The sequence below is a fragment of the Loa loa genome, assembly GCF_000183805.2.
Source record: "Loa loa unplaced genomic scaffold supercont3.99, whole genome shotgun sequence".
NCBI classification, from domain to species: domain Eukaryota; kingdom Metazoa; phylum Nematoda; class Chromadorea; order Rhabditida; family Onchocercidae; genus Loa; species Loa loa.
Window position 1 is genome coordinate 83592 of NW_018108279.1, and position 22831 is coordinate 106422.

Genomic DNA, 22831 nt, shown 5'->3' on the forward strand with positions numbered 1-22831 from the left:
TTTTAGTTTTCTGCAAGTTCGAAATCAACTGTAGAAAATGGAAGTTCGATTGAGTGAAGCCGAAAAAGTATTCATAATACATGGTGCACAAGAAGGTTTACGAGCTGATGGACGTAGGTAAGTATGTTACGGTTGATTTTAGGTGGCTCTGGGTAAATTTGTAGTTTTACACCGCACTATCTTATTTTCGCTTAGTTTCAAGGTAATGTTCTGATAATTCTTCCTTTTTTTTCAACGAAATATCCTTCACTATGGAAACTTTTGATAGTTAACATAGTTTTCAAAAAATTCTGGATGAAGTCCTGCCCCAGGCTCCAAAGAAGAAGTTCAGTAAGCTCATCTTAGTAGGGTCAATTTTTCCTTTATCTTAATGTTTCGTAATCAGTATAGCCCGTTTATTATAGTCTTTATTATAGCCCGTTCGATTACCGACCTGTAATAGTGCAAACCGGTGTTTTGGCAACAACAAATGGTTCAGCACGCGTCCGAATAGGTTCAACTGATCTGTTAATTGGTGTCAAAGCGGAACTGATTAGTGTGGAAAATATTGCTCTTTACCGGAATCGGCTAAATTTCTTTGTTGATTGTTCAGCAAATGCCACTCCACTCTTTGCTGGTATGTAAAGGAAGTGCGCCTTTAATTACCAATTTAATCAGTGAAGTCATTGGCGTCACTGAAATGCAGTCATTGAAATGCAATGTTGCTTCTGGTATGGTGCAGATGTATCTGGATACAGATATAGTATGGGATAGTTAATTCGATATCTCTATAAATATGTTTCTCTTCCTGATGTCCTTCAGCAAGACCATGGATATTCTCTACTTGAGCCTGTATTGCGGTAAATCGAGCCCACGCTGCATTTAAGCATACTAATGATAATATGTAACAATGCGTCTACCACTGATAAGAATTTATTCATAATAGTTGGAAGTGGTTTGGAATTAAGAGCTTTTTCAATACTTTAAATTAAGATGATTTTTATAATTTAAAGATTTTGGTAAAAGAGATTTTCGTTTTCATTTGTACTAATAAGAAATTAAAGAAGGGCTGATGGAATATATTAATTTCAATGTGAAATGCGGAATCTATAATCTTTAGCGTTCAATGTTTTGATTTAAAAAATGAGTAGTTAAAATTATGGTAATTTCAGGTCGTGGTGGTGAGGAATTCGCGGATGAGTTAAGTGCAGCATTGGATGCTGCTTATGACAACAACTATGTGCTTCCAGATTTGAAAAAGTAATTATAATAATGTGAATAATAGCGGTAGCATGCAGTTCGAATGTAGCATGATGATTTGAAGAAATGCTAGGATTCACGCTCTCCATTTCGTAAAATGTTGGATTTCTTCCTCGTATTTTTAGATATATATTTTCATAGGTTGATTCTATCTCCAATGCATGTATGGAAACTGTTTGTGGATATCGTTCTTTTGCAGTGTGACGGTAATGTCATTGATGCAGCAGGTTTAGGGGTTAGTGGAGTTCTTTCCTTTTTTTGCAGAATAAGTTTATAAGCTTCAAGCAAAATATTGACTTGATTAGTAATTGCAACTTGAGAAGTTGAGGAATTATTTTGATTTTTGCGTACTTTTCCATTACATATTTGTAATTTTAGGTTAAGGCAGCACTGAAAGATACGGAAATTAGCAAAGTTATAGTCAGACCAGCCGACGAGGGAAAGTATACAATTGATTTGCCGGATGATAATACCGTTTGGAAATTAAATACATCAAGGTATGCGTTCTGAGATATAGCAGGTTTGATTTTTTTAATATGAAATTTGTTTAATTGAAAACGAACATATCCATTCAACAGAACGAATTATAAAACTATTATTATACGAGACTTTGTTCAAATGAGTTGCCCTCAATCTCTTTCATGAGCTGAAATTCCTTTCATACGTTGTTATTTCCCACTACAAACATTTCCAATTCAGATTCGGAGGAATGGGATTTGGTAGAACGACTTTATTCATCCTCCTCTCTATCGAAACTCTCTTTTCCTCTGTGACTGGAACGGTGCTTAATGTAATTCGATTAACATGACGTATAATTGCACTGTTCCCTAGTTACATCTCGAATTTTGCATCTATAGATTTGTTATTTGTTACAGAGTTCCTTTGTTTGTCAGTGTAAATAGACTTGGAAGTGCTAAAATTGTTGACAATTCATTGGCAGAAGAAGCATGCACTCGCACATCCGTTTGGATCGCCGCTGCTCCACATTTTGTTTCCGATACCGATCACAACGTATGCTTAATCCCAACTTTTTTTGAACAAAATTGTCAGTCTTGTTCAATGATGCTTCCAATTTTCTAAGATAGAAATTGCAGCGAACTTGATGATCCATCTATACTAAGTTACTTTTCCTCACTTTGCGTCTACAACAAGAGAACAGGAAGCCAGAGATGAGAGATTGTGAGAACGTTGAGTGAAGAACTTTTTTCAGAAAAGTAACCAGTCTGTAGTGAAGCGTAATGGTGGCGTAATTACTTTTATGAGGCAATGTGGTGGTGGCACTCTTGAGGTAGATTCACTTGGTTAGTTTTTTCTTCTTTCTTTTAAAACCTATTATCTCCATGAAGGGGCTACTGCAGCATTCTTCTGAAGAAGTTCTACACTAGGTTATTGCGGCGTACATATTTTTGTAGTTTTTCCAAATGCTGTCCAAATTTTGCAACAATTTTTTCAAAGTTTTGTTTAATTACTGTCACTAGAATGAAATACATTATCTATAGTCGAGAGATTTAAGATATATTCGCAATTTATTGCACTGCTAACCTATGAAATGTTTCAAGTCCAGTTATCATAGCCCGATTAATTTATTCCCAACTTCATTTAGCCTTAATTCCAGTTTTTCGAAGGTGGAGGAAATTTTTGAGAAAGTAAAGGGTGATAACATTTGTGTGCAAATATAGTTATAGCACTTACACTTTGTACAGTTTTAGAAGAAATGATCAGTATTGGCTTGAAAGCAGTGCGCCAACTACATGAAGCACTTGATCGGAGATTAATGGACGAAAATCGGATGGAAGAAAAACCTTTGTCAACATTCTTACAATAAGTAAAATAATTGCATTGTCGACTTTTCCTCTAGACCGGAAAATTGAGAGGTCGTTGTTTACAGATGTAGTTTTTGATAGCAGTTGCATGTGAAGAACTGCAAATGAGCCGAATGGAATTTAATAAAAGCCGCATTTCTCTGTTGAGAATGATAGGATGGTGCTCCATAAACACGAAATTCGGTAGCTACTAATTATTATATGTCGTTTCCAAATAAGGTTGTCGTTTTATATGTTCTGACCTCAACAAGATCACTAAAGCTTCGTTTTCAAAGGTGTGTGCTTTTTTTTGTTGGTATTGGTGCAACCAAACTTCGGAAATGACTCATCCTTAATTTTTCCGAGAAATTCGATGGCACTGGCTTTCAGTTTTTTCTTTTAAAAGTTAGACTTGGAAGGGTGACTTTATGGATCATCCGGTTGTTGTCGTGATTTACTTGAAATTTCTAAGAGATATGCTGCTATGCTTTAATATCTTTTGTCCTATTTCCCATGCCTCGAAATGGTTATTTGAGGATCTACGGATTTTCTGGATTTTTATCATGTCTGTAGGTTTCATATTGCTCCATTTTGCTTTATTAAAAAAAAAGCGAAAATTAAACAATAAATACTGAATCGTATTTTCTTGCTCCTCTTCCCCATTAAAGATGACCAGGCATTGGGTCACTTTTTACTGAAACTTCTTTTGCAACTTTCACAATAGAGGAAAGAGCTTTTGAAACAAACATATCGCAGTGATCCAGTATATGTCTTTGCACAACTTTGGGTATAGTATTCCGATGATCGAATATCTAAAATAATGAGCAATCTCTTCTCGGCATTTCTGATCAAATCGTTTTCTGCTAACCCCATCTCCGCTTCGAGCTATCCCTGAGGCTCGAGACTTACTTGTAGCTTGCGCAGAATCTCGTCTATAACTGGAGGATCCCATTTCACCTTATCGATGAATCGTATTTTTGGATCTACTTTCCACTGATTGCAAATATACTGTCGTTGATCAGTTTTTCCAACTTTGCCTGTTCCTGTTTCTTTCTCCATGGATCTTCCTACTCCTTTTTCAACTTTATCCTGGATTACATTAAATATATATGTATGTTGATCTTAAGTTTCCCTAGGTCCCGGACAGCTTCCAATTTTTTTTTCAGTTATTTTCAGGCATATAATATACAAATGTGTAGGACAGCTTTGAAGGAGAAATATGTAACAGTGAAAAGTAATGGATAACACAATAAAAACCTGTTCCATAAGATAGGATCGAAGTAATTCAGGAAGAAAATTGATTTGTGTTGTAAGGTCAGTTTGGACACCAAGTGCATGATGGAAATCACAGATGACGTTACACAGGATCTGAATAAAATCCAGGTATTCTTATACTAAATTAACAAAATATTAACATTTCCAACGATGTTAGATTTACTAAAGAAAAGATGAAAGGGAAAGAAGAAAAAGATCTGAACAAATACCAGCAGAAGTTACACTGAGCATGCAGTCTTGTCTAATCACTTCACAGATTCAAACCTTAATCTCCATTACTACTAAATTTCTAAGAATACTTTGAAATGAAAAAAGAAAGTTGACTTCGGATTTAACATCTCGTAGTTTTTCCAAGTGAATTGGTGCCTTTTGATTGCTCGTAAAAATAGAATCCATTGCTGGTAGTCTAGGAAACGCAGTCAAAAATTAGGAAAGAAGTACTGGTGCTTATCTTTGACGATAATATGTTCATGCGGCAAAATTGGGATAGTTTTTCCTTACGCATCGATTTGAGAAATCAGAATGTGGCATTATGATTATAGTTTTGCTACAAACCTATGAAATGATTTCCAAAATTTTTTGTTAGGATTGAATAACGAAGAAAAAAATCACTCGAACAGCTCAAGCACCATCGATTGAGGTTTGATTGAGTCTTGGTTTATTGAGAAAAGCTGAGCTAATGGTTCGTCGATGCATAATGTTAGACATTCCTGAATCGTTGTATATTTTGGACATGTTTGATTTTTACGACGCTGGAAAAAAAGACATAAACTCTCGCGTTGGATAAGACATACTACATACAAATGCGTAAAGGCATGATAATTAAATTTAATGTAATATTCTCGAGACCAATTTTCGAAGCCAAATAAATTTAAGCTATTTTTGGTGTAGTATCGTACCAGAACACTGGATCTAAATGATATCTCGGGATTACAGCTAATTAGTAAGGAAGAAAGTAAACATTTAGGCAAAAATGTTTAAGTGCTAATATTTAGCACTTACAATAAAAAATATATAAGAAAACTTAACTATTGTCAAACAACGATCTCATTAGTAAAAAACTGAAACGAATATTATTCGGAAATGTGATCAGTTTTCATAAGTTATTCCATTTGAACAAAAATTTTAATTTGTCATAATATTTGAAAATAAAGCAAAAAGCAACCGGACCTCTACTTTACAAATAGCACTTGTCCAATTGTCATGAAATTTATTTCCTTTCGTTGCACCACTCAATTTAAGTAGTAATTTTTCGGATAAATCAATGCCAATATTTTGTTTTTCGTCAAGAAACATATATTGTGCAGCATTTGAGAAAATTAATGTTGGTTGATTGAGATAAAAAAGTGCCCAGCTGAACAGAATGGGATTAACTGATCTATTCAAATTTGGGTTAATGTTCCGAGAATACAAGATAAGACTGTTTATTACACCAGTCATGAAGAATTTTACAAATTAAACTATTCGGGATATATGTAAGATTTCTGAATTTTTTCCCTTAAAAAATGTAATCAGGTCTGCTGTATCAATAGAATACCTAACATAGATAGAAGTTTAAACTTGAGAAGTTGGCTGATATCTAAAATCTTTTTCATTCTCATACTACAATTTCACTGTTCAGTATACCGGCAGTATGGATATTTTATAAAAAAGTAAGAAAATAAAATATAATCAATAATTTGACGAATTTGTTTAAATAAGAAATTCGATTAAATTTTATTTTTTCCATTTTGCCCAACTTTACTAACATCTTGCTTCACTGAGTTGTATTTGCATTTTGCTAAATTCAGTTTTGATTTTTCACTTTAGAACATTTTCCAGCCAAGAATATATGTTGAAAAAATATTGCTGAATTCCAGAATTGTGATTCAAGGAATATTTTGGATAAAATAATCCAATTTAATGCAAATTTATAATACACCTAATTCCGGCCAATCCATCCCGTAGATCATTAAAAAATTTGTATTTTGATAAATTACGTACCGATTCGCTGTAATTTCACCTTCCATTAGAACCAATGAAATTTGCTGCCCAATAGAAATAAATCGTCCACTAATAACTGTCCTTCCATTGCTAGCATTAGGCATCGGAAATGCCTTACTTTTCATCTGCATATCAGTGACCAAATCCAGAATTATTGCCCAGTGAAATATTGCTGTTGACTTTTTCTCACATTTAACCGTTGATAATTTTCCATTCGCTAGACTGCGCAACGCGCGACTATCTTGCATTTGTTCCTAAAATTCACTTCATTCCATTTTTATTCCCAAGTTTTATTTTCACTTACATCCCCCAACAGTTTTTATTATTCGTTTGAGTTTCATTTTTAATTTTATCTCGATAAGTTGCTTACGTTATCTTGAACTTTTTAGCAAACCTACGTCCCTCTGTCGACAATGAATGGTCAATTTGAATAATAAGCGAAAATAAATCTTATTCAACAATGAAAAAATAAATTCTATTTGTGATCAAAACAAGAACTTCATTTAAAGCCGCGTTTAAAATACTTCTAATTGCAATTATTTTTCCCTTTAATTTTCTGTCAATATCGAATAAATGCTATCTGGAATATATCACGCCTGGTTAGTGATAAAAAATGCGTTTTTTTTTTTAATAGATACCTTAAAGAAGATGCTGAGCTTTTGGATGATGCTATCAATACTGTTCAATGTAGCCTTAGTGATAACAGCTTGTAGTTTAGAATATTTCAAAATAGCGTTAAGCATTACCATTGCTTCTTTTACCTGTCGATAAGCCAAGTAAATTATGAACGTTACAAAATTCCTAAGGTTAATATCAATTTTTCCTTCCATTCATTATATGCTCATATCCGACCTTCTTAATACTTCAAAATTTAAGGAAAAGACCTAGTATAAATTATATATATTAACTGTGTAATGGCGACATCATCCTTGATTAAATTTAAATTTTCACAGAATATTAACTATATGCTAAGCTATCGGATGACTATCAGATCGTGGTCATTACAGTATCATGGGATTTGTGCTGAATATTTTCTGTAGATCATCATTTCTCTTGCATTTCTAAAGGAATCTTCAAACACAATAAGGAAGTAAAAATTAAAAAAAGTCACCATCAATTTCTCGAAGAAAGATTTCATAAATTTAATAAATCCCAGTTTATACCTATTCGTTCACCTCAGTGATTCATAAATTATTCGCTTTATGAAGATTCTTTACCTTCCCATGTTGATCATTGCATAATTTCCAGTCGTCATTAAACAGAAGAGATGGGTGGTCAAATAATACAACAGTAACTACGCGGCCCATCCAGATAACTCGCATTTCTAATTCATTACAATTTACCATCGATGAAAATGACGTAGGCTGCTTAAAAAAAATATTTGTTCAGGTGTTTTTCACTTATTTCAAATTATTTCGCTATTTCAGGAAATTGAAAATTCATACGGATAGGCGAAGTGATCAAACGAAAACGAACATTGCAAAGGGATATCCAGCTGAAATCTAATGCAGTATTGGACAGTCGTAATGATCCGGAGATAGCGCCACCTTTTGCTTCTTGTTCCAAAAATGATACGGCAAAGCATGCATTCAGTCGTCGCTCGACGAATGGTTGGAGCTAAAAATTGAAAAGAGATGAAAATTCGGAAAGTTTATCATTTTTCTGAGATAAAATAGGATAAAAAAGCGGCTACAATTAAGGATAACTACATAATTCGAAATAAATTAGTTTTATTGTTGCAATTCGAATGAAATAAATTCATTTTTAACCTAACTAATTAATTCTAAATGAAGTAAAAACAAAAAAGAAAAAAGTAAACCGATAGTACTATCTGGTAGTGTAATTTTTTAAAAAATGAAAATATTTCTCTGTTAATAATATTTTGCACTCCATCATTATTCGATAAACGGATTGATAACGTTATCTTACAACATCCTGAAGAATGCGCCGATTACATATAATAAACTAACACAAAATATAACTTTTGCAGAAATTTTATCAATTGTCCAATTTGTGTCACCCATTGCACTGGACATCTGAATTTTCGCTTTGAAAGATTCCCAATGAACACTTATTGATGCTTCAAGCGTTAATTTATCTATCATTTTGCTCGTTCGTTTTGTACTGTAATTAAATTCAACAAAATTAACAAAAAGAAATTAATCATTTCCATATAATCGACTGTACTGAGCGAAGGAAAACAAATGATCATTGGTCATTTGTGACAAGTATTCGTTGTACTGCAATTTGCAAAGTGAAACAATTTCTTTCCTAAATCGAATCAAATGTAATAGCATACAATGATTGACCAACTCCGATATTTTGGGCTTTTGAAAATTGATCTTGCTTGAGCAGAAAGCGTTGCGCGATCCTTCTACGATACCATGGACCTGGGAAGGATATCAGTTGAGATAATTTTCGCATATCATATGTAAATGTTGCTTGGCCAATATCGACTGCACAAGCAATCTGCAAATTCATTCAATTTTTCTACTTTTTTTAGCCAAGAAAGCTCATTTCTATAAGTTGTGCCTAAAATGGTACAAACAATACTTGTCAATACCAAGTTTTACTGAGTGGATAAATCGCTCAAATCGGTACAACAAACCTTTGAATGAGAATTATCATGTAAAAATATGCCCGTACGTGAAACACCAACGGTGAACATATCTAATGTAAGCGCAAATGCATCCAGCGGAGAAGGCTGCATTAAAAAAAAAAAATATTGTTAAATATTTTGGCATATTTACTAAAAAGTAGCATTTCGTAAAATTCTTAGAAATCAGCCGTAATTTATTAGATCTATACATAGGATTTCTATCTTAGATTTTGATATAATGATTTTGATATTGTCAAAATGAATTACTAAATGTGGCTGAGTCACTTCTTCAGGTTAAAATCAACAATTTGATTGGACTGAAATATCAAAAAATTTAGAAAAAAAGTCCGGACAAATTTAGGAAAATGAATGAATTAAACCTGATGAGGATTATAGAAACAAACGGAAAACGACTGTAAGCTTAATGAAATATCGAAACCGTTGTTAATTGTGTCGTTATGAACCGAAGCAACAAGCTTTAATGATGGTAACCGTAATAAAAGATCCATTGCGCCTGCTCTCTGGAAACAATCAGCAAATGAGTTTATAAATTGTTCATATTTTCTTGCTAAAATTATCAGAATATTTAATATCTTTAGAATATTTAAAAATATATAAAATACTAGATTTACACTTTACGAACTGGTTTATATTTTAACAGCACATTACAAAATATAGTTTTAGACATTCTATTTTATCCTTCTTTTCATAAAACATGTACTACTTGATTTTGTTCTTTTTCATTAATTTATCCGGAAAGAAACTAGAAAGAATGAAAAGGTTCATTAAAATGAACATCTGAAGTTGTAACTATATTGAAGGGGAATTCTTCTGTACATGAGAAACGTAATGCCAAAATTGAGCATGCTGGTAAGTAATGTCATGTGAATCGGAGCAAACCTGTTGATGAGCTTCGAAACGAAGTGAACTAGACTGGATGGTTATTGAAAGTAAGATATTAATCATTAATTTGGAATGAATACAAGTTAACAACGATTCTGTATCGGCCATACTAAAAGTGTCACTCTCATTTTCTGACTGAAATTATCAAAATGAAGAAACCGTCTTCTATTAATATTTCTACGTAATCGGTAATTAATCTCAATATACTTGAAGAACGAAATGTATAGTTGATGACGCTAGAATTTACAGTTCAACATAATCAATAGTTCCTATGATCATAATTCAGCAGAATACTCGAATAATTGCAAAAATGGATGATGAGTTCCGAAAACGAATAAATAATTATACCTGCTGAGGAAAATGTTGAGGTAAATTTTCCAGCAGTTGCTGGAAAAAATCAGCAACAAGTGGAGTGAGACCTGTTTCCTCAGGCATATTAGCCACATTTGCTGATACATACAAATATGGTATGGAAGTAGCATTGGATGTTACTGCCGGGGTTGATTTTCTTCTAAATACAAAACTACAATAAGAATTTCCACAATTTATATTAAAATTTTGAAAGTATTTTTGCCAAAGACAAAACCACCCGTGGATCAAATTGATCGATCATTATCGTTATTATTAACTGATATTGAAATTTAAATCTGAGTAAACAGAGATTTGACTTACACAAGAAAAGATTTGGTGGAATAATACATTTTCGCTTCGATGCTGTAATAACCAAATTTGAAAAGGCAAAAATTAAGAAAATGATTCGCTATCATGTCCTATCTTTTTAATGATCTTATCGATAAACTAACAAATTGCGAAATATCATAGAAAAAGAAGTAAAATTGAACGCAAAGGTTTCTAAGAAAAGCTAAGCAAAATGGAGAGAGAAAACATTAAATTTGGAATGCAAAAAATATGATGAAAGTTCGTAGCAAGTATAAATGTCCAATGACCTGTAGTGACTACAAATATCCAAATGTTACCGTCAGCAAAATGCATCACGATGAGCATTTATGCACTGAATCCTTCCGATTGCAAAGTAAATCATTAAATTTTTGCTACAAGCAACAAATGAATTTGGTATCATCATGCAAAGCATGCATTCTACATGCATATTTTGCGAGCACATTATTCTAATTCCTTGTGCTAATCCCTTTACATTCCTCCTCCGTTCCTTACTCTTCTTCGCTTTTTCTATACTTTAAAATAGAAGGAACAGAAATACGAATTGACCTTGGTAATGAAATTTTCGTGAGTCCTGCACTGGTTTCATCATGCCTTTTAATTTCATCTGAAGCAGCATTTGTCGTACTCGCAAACTCCGTTGAAATTCTATTTCGCAACATACATTCGCCGGCTTCGCCAAAAAACTGCAAAAATTCCGAATTTTATTTTCTGCTAGATTCTGAAGAAATGAATTTACTAATACACAGCGAAAATTTTCATTTTTAAAAATTAAACGATTTCGTTTGTTGTCGATACTTGCAGTAATATTTGGAATCATACATGAATTTCATTTTGAAAATAAGCTCCCTCATTGCTACCAAATAAGTAGCCAGTGACTGGGAAAAGTTTTAATGAAAATGACAGAGGTAGGATAGAAGAGAATTTCGGCTTAAAAAATTCAGTTTCGACTTCTTTTACTTAAAAAAAAGAATTAAATTACTCCCAATTACCTAAGGCTATATCAATGATATATTAACATGATTATGACACCAAAAGATCCAGGAGAAATAAAGGAAATAAGAAATGACAATGGTACCAAACTTAAGTAAGAATTTAGCACTTAATTATTGAACACCTGCATGTCAAATACGAATGATCCACCATTCTTTTTTTCATCAATTTTCATCATACTATCATTCATTTTGTCAAAAATCTCATGCTCTCCTAACGATGTACCGCCAATATTTCCTTTTAACTCGTCACTCGATGTAGTTTCTCGAAGGAATTTTGCCGATTGCTCTCCTGTAACTGATTTGCTGTCTGATTTTCCCTCAAGATCTTTTTCATCTCCAGCTTTGTCCTGCAAATATTTGTAAATTATTATAGTTCGTTTTACATTAGCCATCAAATGAAATGGAACATGCTTCCAACACATACATGCTAAACAAATTAAGCGATCTTGGAATTAGAGAAATGTAACGTCCGATTTCGTTAATCGAGAAACTAAGCTTGAACTAATGACAGAGGTGATTTAGGTCTAGGTTAGCCCAACACTTATTTATTCCTACAATTTACAACTTACTCCAACAAAATGCATCCAAGGAACAATAAATCTTTGAAAAAATATTTAATTTTCAAAACGAAAATTCAATCGTTTACAAATACCTCTGTAATTGTTGCCTTTTTTAATTGTTTCTCTTGTAGTTTTTGTCGTTTTAAGCGATCAAGCATCGATTCTTTGAATTGCTTCACTCGAATTAGCTGAAGTTTTTTCAAACGTCGCAATTCCCATTGATATGCGACATCTGTTGTGTGAGACTTTATCACAGCCAATTTCTGCGTTTGCTCATAAATCTAAAGATTTCCATCAGCGAAATAACTTCTTACTCCGTTAGCTTGATTTTATTTTTTTTAATTTGTTGTTCCTTTTTCCTATTCATGAATATTCATTTGTTTAACCAATCTTTAAAAAACTAATCAAAATAAATTATATGGTGAATTTCATCGATCCTCAAAATAGCAACATATGATATTTAATTCTAATTTCTAAGATCATTCCACTTTATTTCTTCGATTAATCTCTGATTATAAACTCTGATTTTTGGTCAAACTTAAACTATGACCTTAATTAAACCCCGATCCTACTAAATAAATTGCCCATCAAGCAAACAAAATGATTTCGAACGACATGAAAAGATTTAACTATGAAATTAGTGTATTAGCGCAAATTCCCTCCTTTTTACCTATTGTTTTTTTTGTTTGTTATAGAAATCTCACAGCACAGAATGCTTATTCCTTTCTGTTTGAGGAAGTACTGCATTAGTTCAATATTACATTGGAGAAAGCACTGTATGTCTCGCAAAAATTCTTATTAATTCAACGATAAATGAGTCATCCCTTTACAAGTTCAGAGCAAGAAGGCTGCATTTACTACATTCTCTTTCCATTTCTATATTTGTTGTTAATTGGAAAAAGTCCGAGATATCTGGATCAAATTATCCAAATAAAAACTGGCGATTCTAAAATGAACTGAATCATCGAGGGAGAAAAGAAGTCCCATGAAACTATTGGTTTTTCTTAAAGCTTTTCTTAAAACTTATTCACACCTTTTTAATTAAAGCTAACTGGAATTATTTAGTTTAATAATCAATAGTATATATCTTTTCTAGCTCCTATAGCTATCATGCATTTCTTAAAGATGTTAAGCAGAATTAGCTTAAAGAGAATTCATATGAACAAGATAAAGAAAAAACAAATTCTTAATTTCAATATTTATTTATTTTTTGAACTCAAAGACAATTGAGAAATGATATCGTATTGATTTTGAATTTTTTTTGAAAACTTGATTTTTTCCTTTTCCCGTTTTTTTTTAGACTTTTTTAAGGTAATGATATTTGTAACCTTTTGTTCAACCCAACGAATTCGTTTTTCCGGTTTGACAATCGATGCATATTCATTTTTCGGATTAATATCATCATCCCATTCCACTTCGCTTATGACAATTTTCATCGGCTCATATTCACTCGCATCCACATCTTGATCTTCATTGATTGCTGCACACGTATTCCACACTGCGCCAACCAAATTTCCAATACGCTATAAAATATTGAGACATTTTTGTTGTTTTCAAAACTTTCTTGAAACAGTATTGAAAACAGTAAATTTTCCAAATCCACGAAAAATTATAAATTATCTTTGGAAAGCAGTTTAATAATCGGTTTAATTACATTTATAAAATAGTTCCACCTCTGGTTATCTCAAGCCCTTCGTTAATTAGATTATTTCAGAAATCATTCACTGGTCAGAACAGATGCTTGGGATACTTTCATACTAGATTGATACATAAAACTTAAAATTGCAAGAGAAACATGCATTCCTCCTCATCTACGTGCAGTAGTTAAAAATGTAACTCACGCTATCAATATCAAAGATAAGGCCTTTTATTGAGCATTGTACAGATGCTACTCGCTTATAGTGTTTCGACTTTGAAGACTTCACAACAATTTTGCAAACACCAAGCGGGAAGAATATAAAATTTGTCGATGTAACTTCTTGGCCATTAATCCACGATTCTTCCATGGCCTGCAATACAGTAGCATCTAGATATCTCTGTAAGAATCGAAAGAAACAAAATATATCAAGAAGTTTGAGCTATAATATTCAGGCTTCCCATCACCTCAATTTGCTTGGCTTTTCAGTCTTCTACAATAATTATCCGATTGGTAACAGGGAATGGAAGAATAGCCTGACGAAGTTTACTTTCTGTATGCAATGACGGAATAAAACAGTAATTGATAAGAAAAATTCACGTCATGGGGATTATGAGAGAGAACGACAAATTAATAAGAAATCATTGCATGTTATTGTTCCAATTTTAAACTCGACTATCAGTAGATGACCCAAGAAGGGATCCTGAAATTCTCCCATTAATGTGCTGCTGCTATCAGATATAAAATAATTTTAAGTTATTCGTTCTAAATTGCCTAATCATTCATCTCTCATCCATAACATTTAGAAGATCGATGTAAACGAAAAGATTGTTGGACTAACATTTTCGAAATTTTCCACAAAAACAATTTTAAAATCGCTAAATTGAGCTTCAGCTTTGGCTCCTTGTACGAATTTAACCATTGCTTCAGCATCTTTCAAACCAAACAAGAGGGCAGATGTGAACGGTCGATAATTGTTACTATAAAGCGGTATACATGCCGTTGTACGATCACGAAATAGCAGCGTTATCTTCATTACCAAGCCATCTGCTACATCCTAAAATGTGGAACGAAATATTATGTGATGATTTCTACTACACTGGAGCAATTTCAATCCCTAACCTCAAACTAGACATGTCGGAAATTTTCTATTCAGTAAGGAACATCATCGAAACGAACTTGACTCTTTTTATACATATGACATATATTCTTCATAATATTCTAGGTTAATTAATTGAGGCTACTTTTGTGAACTGAACTGTCCACAAGGCTCAATTGCAATATCTCAGAATTCCATAAATCATTAAATCATTTTAGCATGCAATTAGCAGAATGACCTATCAAATTTTGGAGCATTTCATCAGAATTTCGAGTTATTGTAACTTTTCTAAACTCTTATTTTCGGACTGACTAAGTACCTACTAAAAGTGAACTATGTGATGTCATTTGCGATGAATCGCTTTCTGCTTGCGTTGCATGACGCACTTTTTGTTTCATCCAGAAACTACGTGATAGACTGAAATCTTGTAGAATATTCTTCGCCTGAAAAAGAAAAGTAATGACTGCAGGTAAGGAAAAGAATTTGTTAAAAGTAATGACTGCAGGTAAGGAAAAGAATTTGTTAAAAGTGAAAATTTCGTAATTTCAGGTGAAGAGAAGACTGATAAAGAGTTAACAAAATGAAAAACCAACAAAAAATTAGAGTATATCGGATTACATTTATGCAAATCAATTTCCTGATAATCGAAAGAAGTTTCCTTCATTAAATAAGCTAAATCGAACGTGTTACAGAATAAATACAATCAGTGAAAAATAGCAATACCCTGATGATTGCCGGAAACTTTAATAAAATTACAGTACGGGATAAAATGACAGTGGCGTTGGGAACACTTTTAGGACTGAAGTGAAATGTACATGCTAACTGGAAAAAAAGAATTAATGTCAATCCTTTTCTAAATCATATTTTAAAAATATTTGTCAATCTTTTTATGCTAAGAAAAAGGTCATTTAATGTTTCAATTTCAAAAAACATTTTATTAAAAATTAGGCTTCTCTACCGTGATTCCCGGTGAATAATTAAAATTCTCCACTTAGAAGTTTGACAACTGATAACGTAATTTGATTTTTGTTAATCAAATTATTGTAAACCGCGACTGATTTACCAAAAAATTGGTGTGTAGAGATGATAATGATTGGAGAAGACAAAAATAAATGAATTAATACGTAAAACAAACATTAGTTGTGAAATCAGCTAGCTCTCGCAGTTCATCGTCTTGGAATGTTTCGTTTCGGATCATTTGTCCAAGTTTGAAATTTAAACAAAAGCATATATTACCTCGTATTTGTCTCTATAATTTTTGTCACTTACCCAATATTTAGATCTTTAAAAGTGCTTAAAGATAGCAAGCTTGTTAGAAATGAGCTTAACAAACGTGACAATCTATACAGTATTATCATTTTTTAAAACTTAGCAGTAATTGATATTGGATTGGTGACAAATATAATGATGTAAGATTTTCCTATGATAAATTCGACTGAATATTATTCATTATTTGAGCGAAGAAACCTTGATTTTCAACTGATGAAAAAATATAGAGAGAAAATGAAACCTGGAAAATGTTGTTATTCAGGATATTCCGATCCATGAAGAACATGTTGACCACTTCTGTTGTAATACGAAATGCGGTATTGGTCGTATCGGTTAACGTCAGCCTCAACCATGGTGCAACATTTTCGCACTGTATCTGAGATTGGCAAAAATACAGTCACAGTTGTTAGACGATGTCATATTTGATAATTAGCTGGTATGATCAAATAAATGGCTGATCAGTTCCGATAATTAAAAAATTTTTCGTTGTTATTCAAAGGCTTAACACTCCTTGTAAAACTAAATTCCTTTTTTTTTCAGGCGTTATTATTCCTACCAAACTTTTTACGCCATCGAAAAGCTCCAGCAATCTACTCGTGGGGAGAAATAGTAAAATGAAATTTCTTTTCAGGATATCCAGTTAATGTTTAATCTTTAATTTTTGCTCATTATTATCTTGTCCTTTTCTTTTAATAAAAAAAAATTTATAATAGCAAGAAAAGTTTCACTCAATGTATGAATGGAAGCATAGGTAATTTAAGAGTAATTTTAATGATCACGGAAGGAAAGTGATAATATATTAACCTGTAATTGGAAAAGAAATGGTGAATTGTAGTAAGAATTTCGGTTGAATACTGTCGAATTACGCACAATGCCCATAACATGTGCAACTTCAGCAACGGCTGTTTCATGTGAATATAGTAACATATTCAATACATCGGTATTTATTGATTGATCCAGACTCCCTGAACAATAACTGTATCCGTAAGTAAATAATTACGGTCTGTTTGTTCGATCTAATCAATGATACTTTTCTCAATCATTTTTCCTTTTTTGATCATATACTAATCAAATAAATTTGATCGGTTTCATTTGCAATGATAATTCAGAGTGTTATTTAAGATAAGTAAATACTACTGGACCGCGATAACATGATTTATTATTGAGATCTACTTTCCATTACATTAATATTGTAGTTTAGTATTACTATATTTATTATTATTATTATTATCATTAATTATTATTATCATTGTTACTAATTATTATTATTACTATTATCATCATAAATTATTATTATCATTATTATCATTATTATTATTATTGTTATTATTATTGTTATTATTATTATTGTTATTATTATTATTGTTATTATTATTATTATTATTATTATTATTATTATTATTATTATCATTATTATTATTATTATTATTATTACCATTATTATTATTAATTACGATAATAGAATAATTAAATACTATTCGATTGAGGTATTACGACTCAGTTACAATTTTTATATCATGTCATGTTACATTAAGCATGAGGTTTCAGTTGTTCTGGAAATATGGAGGTGATAATATATTTATCATAACGAAATTCGCACATCTTTCAATTCTTTTCTCTTTCTTCGCCATTATATCTTACTAAAACTGATAACCGATGTTTTGCCAGAAAAATACTCACCAACAGTGATAACAATATTAGCATACGATTCCTCGAAGCATACAATTTCTTCTTTGTCCATTCGAATAATTTCATTTTCATTTGTCGTATATTTCTCGTATACGATCAATAATGACGGTAATTTGATGGAAAAACTTCCTAACCGCATCCATTTGGGTAATTTTTTTGAATAAAATGAGGTATATGTAATGAAATGATTTTCAATCGATGCTGTACCTTTTTTTGGACTGAAATTAGTTTTTAATTTTGCCTGAAATCATTATATAATTAAGTTATGATATACGTATAATAATTAGTTAGAATGAATTGTTACTAAAAAAAGCTACAATTTGCTTTGGTAATGATATAAAATTACTAAATGAAAATAAAATCCACGGAAAAACTACTAATACTACTAAAGAAGGCTAGTCAATACGAGTTGAATAGCAATGGATAGCGAAGGAAAAAAGAAAATTTAAGCAGAACGTAAATGAACCAAAGCTCATGCAACGTTTCTATTTATGTTTCCAGTTGACAAAAGTATAATTTACGTTATGTAATATTTTGGTTTGGCAAACTTTCTCCTTTGATTTCAAATTATGATATATGTATAATAATTAGTTAGAATGAATTGTTACTAAAAAAAGCTACAATCTGCTTTGGTAATGATAGAAAAATTTATGTTATGTAATATTGTGTCATCTCCTGCCGTGTCATCTTATCGTTTTTCCCCTCCTACACAAATAATTTATTAATTATATCTACACTTTTCCGTTTGAATTTCTCGCTATAAGAATTTAATTGGAAGAAATAGGTAACATATTAAAAACGATTTGCTTACAAAATTCCAAAGCAATGCGTATTTTTGGAATTATATTTTGCTGTGACACTTGATGAAATTTTAGCATTCAATTCTCCATGCAATATTTTGACATCAAAGTTAAATTGGATCGCTTCTTGAACTTCCTTAGTTCGTTGATGTTCATTTGATGAGGACTACAACAGATATTTATGATCCACTGACAGATATATGATAATGGTTGATAAGAGTGATATAAACGTATCAAAAAAAAAATTTTAATCCGCTTTTGAGATACGATACAAAAAACAGTTTTTCTCTTGTAATAATTTTGAAATTTGATTTTAATTTTAACATTACTGATGATTCAACCAATATATCGATCTACAAAAAAATTGAAATCAACTTTTCGAATAGATTTCAAACTTTTGAGATATATCAGATATTTGTATGAATTAATGTAACAGTTTGAAAAAGTCGGAGAAAATGAAGACTCAAATCCGAAGTTTAAATTAAAGCCATAACTCTCGACTCTTTGTCTATCAAAATTATTATAAATTTGTTTCCTGCCGTGTCATCTTACCGTTTTTCCCCTCCGACACAAATAATTTTTAATTATATGAAGTCCACTATGTGCTGATAAGAGAAAGACAAAGGGGGAGAGAGAGAACAGAGGGAGAAACACAAAAAATAAATAAATATGAGGTACATTAACTCTACGATAAGAGATGGATATTTCGCTTTTACAACGACTTATGATGAAACCCTAGCAAAAATCAATTTTATTGTATCCGCTATTCATTCAAATATCAAATAGATTAATTGATGTATCGTATGTTTTGAAATATTAAAATAAAATTTGATAGTTAAAAGAAAAGATACGTTTTGATGTTGAAGTTTTAATTACTAATTGCTGTTGTAAATGAGTAATCTATTATATCAATATCAGAAAATAGCATTGAAGATGTTTAACTATGGATAATTAACTTACTGCAGACAAATTTTCTTTATCTCTTTCATTATTATCATAATCTTTCTTGTCTTCTGCATCAATCATAAATGAACTTCCAATGATGTAATTTAATTTCGCACTTTCTACAGCCAAATAAACACTATTTAGCAAATTGTTCGCTTCATATATTCTAAACATTTAATTTTTTTCGATTTATGCACTCACATGAATGCGTGCATACATGTGTGTAAAATGAACAAACCCCTTTTTGAACAACCCTCTTATCAGTTATTAAATTTGCATGCATGCGAGGAGAATTAACTTTTTTACGTTTTTGCAATTTGTTCATATCTTCTGAAATCCCTTAATATCAATTTCTTTTCATTTTCAGCCTATGATTAATTTATTTAAGCCTATGATTTCTCCCATGGATTATTGCCTTTGTCTCTTTAAGTAAAGAGAAAAAATTGCACTTAGGCCTGACAAAATATGACCAAACCTTTGGTAAGTACTAGTAACTGCAGTGAGAGAACCGCGAAATATGGCATTTATATCAGGAATTCCCTTCTCGGTAACCATCATTTTAATATCCTGAATTGCAAGTGCAATCTTCTGCGTTGCTTTTTTCGGCTTATTCACAATGCATACATTGTTATGATGTATCTGCGACAAACAATTCATTAAATTTGACTAATGATTTTTCGAAATTTTTGATTAATTAGATTTTGTTTTAATTTGAACATGTTAAGGAACAAGTAAGTAAATAAATGTTTGTTATCGGAAGGATTGAAAGTAGTACGTCTCTGAAGATCGGTAATTCATACAACATTCAGCTACTCATAGGAAATGCCATTTACACTAGAAGTATAAGAGTAAGTTGCACGACATATCAAACGTATTTGACGATACCGATACTGCGTAAGATATTACAAAAGTGTAAGACTATTTTAGTAATTCTTGCTAATCATACCTTGGTGTTGAAAATTCTCAGCATCAGGATAAGATGCATAATTTTTGATTCAAATTTGATCGCCGAAATGATAGCATTATTACTAAGGGTAATCGAAAATTCTGCAACGTCCAGTTTCTGTTCATTAGTCATATTCCTGAAAATGTGATGATCTGGATTTTAAAATTACAAACATTCATTCCTATATCGCATAACCTTATCACTTCTTATCATAGTCTACAAACTATGTTGTTTGATCGATACATTTCGAACAGGATGAAATGTAAACGATAACTTGTGATGTAAGATAGACTATCCGGAAAGATTGTTACTAAAGCGGTCAACAACTCGTGAAATTTCACATTGAAAAAACGGATAATTTTGTTCCTACAAATGGTCAAACGATTAGAGCTGAGAATAAACGATTACGTCTTCTTTTACCATTTCAAAATTCGAAATTTTGGAAAAATTAAATGTTTCAATGGAAGGAAATAGGGAAACATATGGAGGTGAAATTGACAAAAGCAATTATTAAAAGTAAAAGTGTCAAATAGAACAGTCTGATACTCCATTCATCAGATAACCTTACATTAAGCGTAAAAAAGAACAAAATGGAAAAACATGGTAGAAATAGATAAATGGATAAATAGATAGATAGACAGAAAGATGGATGGACTGATGAAATGATTTAATGATTAGCGAAATCTAAAGATTACTGAGCCGAATCACTTCAGATTGCTTCATCATTATTTTATGTGTATAAATTAATTTTAAAATGAATAAAAAGTGAGAGATATAATGGTACAAACGTGTTCATTTTGTTTCTCCGAAACAAATATAACATCGTAAGAATCCATTTTTGTTGCTTTCTATCGTTTTCATCAACGATGATTGATTCCGTCGTTTTGCTGATAGTATTCTGTGTCTCATCCAAATGGATCATTGATGTTACGGTAGCTGTATCAGCCATACAATATGTGACACTTTGCAGCATTTCGTTTAGCAAATGCAAAATTGTTTGCGTGCAAAATATTTCGATCCGGGGGAACAACGTTTCCAAGTTTATTGTCAGAAATATCCTGCAAAAAAGATTGGCAGATTTTATCAGGAAGACTGTATGGAATTCCCGTTGTTGTCTTCTGGAAATTACTCATTCTTTACGGAATTGATGATATTGCTGGGCAATGCTTACATTGTTGGCTAAAATTTAGTTATTTTTTTAATTGAATAGTTCTGTTCAATGAATTCAACAGTATTTCCTTATTTTGGTCTAGAAACTAAGGAATGACAACTTATTTGTGCAATGATACTATCTACTATTGTTAATTGCATATCAAGTTAAGAAATCTAGGCCAAAATTTATGAGAATTTAATTAAATTATTCAGCAAATTCCAATTCGAAAAATTGTTTGAATATGTTGGCATAACGTAGCTGCGATACTTTTGATACCATTTGTCAAATACCAAATGGATTGAATAACCCATTATTCAGGACAAATTTTTGATACATATACCTTTCACTTTACTCTTTCTTTTTTGTTTTCATTAAATCATTTCAGTCGGATTATTATATACATAATTTATTCAATTCATTTTCTACTTTATTTTTCATTGATATATACTAAAATTAATGCTTTCTGAAATAATCACTTCACGTGTTTATTAAAATTAATAATAATGAGCGCAAAATTATGGAGTTCTTTGATTTTTCTTATAAAATTAAATGAGATGCTCACTTTGTCGCATTTAGTTGTTGATTATCCATTATAACATTATTTGTGATTGTAATATCGACGGTCATTGTATCCAAAAGCAGAAATAATAGCGATTGTGGTTGAGGAGTTTGAGTTTTATTCTTTCCTGATTGAATTAAGTATGCCTACAAAAATTTGTTATTGCACAAAAGAGTTGAGATTTTTTTAAAAATGAATTTTAAATAAACATTCCATTGCCTTTTGTTAAAAACAGACTGATGAATTTTTTTTATGGCATAAATAAAACTCGAAGTATTATGAATGATGTTTACAATATTTGCTAAATTAAAATTAAAATTTTAATTCACTGTGATAATCTTTGACGAGTAAATATTTAATTGATTTAGAATTTTTACAATGTGATCCTTTTTTTTGGATGAATGGATCAACTTGACGACGCTTCGCCTTCCTTTTTGATATTCGAGTTTTTAACTTTGTCTATTTAAATTCTATTTAATCTGTATTTGCCCATTTCCTTTAAAATGCATTCTTCACTATTTATCTGCCTTTTCCAACAAGATAATTATAGCTTCTTTTTTTATTATAAAAAATATCACATTGACATTCCTCATCCAAGCAAAATAAAAGAGAAAGAAATGATTAAATTACAAACCTTAAACTCTCCAACCATAAATTTGAATAAAAAATGAAACTTTTTAAGAAATAAACCAAATATCACA

The 22831-nt window shown here is 31.4% G+C and overlaps 2 protein-coding genes across 2 annotated transcripts; one reads left to right on the top strand and one right to left on the bottom strand.

Moving 5' to 3' along the window:
* On the top strand, positions 1-3271 carry LOAG_02842 (3' exoribonuclease). The gene is made up of 8 exons (XM_003138379.2): positions 1-117; positions 417-616; positions 1152-1239; positions 1381-1474; positions 1618-1736; positions 2115-2250; positions 2450-2540; positions 2949-3271. The coding sequence occupies exons 1-8, from the start codon at positions 38-40 to the stop codon at positions 3062-3064; spliced, it is 924 nt and encodes a 307-aa protein (XP_003138427.1). The 5' UTR covers positions 1-37; the 3' UTR covers positions 3065-3271.
* Positions 3272-3703: 432 nt separating this feature from the next.
* Positions 3704-21391, bottom strand: LOAG_02843 (hypothetical protein; the record flags this gene model as incomplete). Its single annotated transcript, XM_003138380.1, has 32 exons — positions 3704-3853; positions 3951-4130; positions 4299-4409; positions 4581-4722; positions 4929-5068; positions 5487-5670; positions 6300-6553; positions 6938-7060; positions 7517-7666; positions 7776-7916; positions 8270-8423; positions 8599-8768; positions 8908-9003; positions 9279-9419; positions 9799-9936; positions 10150-10312; positions 11029-11165; positions 11597-11821; positions 12127-12315; positions 13363-13557; positions 13876-14043; positions 14512-14727; positions 15093-15212; positions 15905-16018; positions 16280-16414; positions 16843-17003; positions 17719-17945; positions 18539-18693; positions 19488-19638; positions 19948-20111; positions 20419-20554; positions 21207-21391. 32 exons carry the CDS (start codon positions 21389-21391, stop codon positions 3704-3706), a joined length of 5115 nt encoding a protein of 1704 aa, XP_003138428.1.
* Between the last annotated feature and the right edge of the window lie 1440 nt (positions 21392-22831).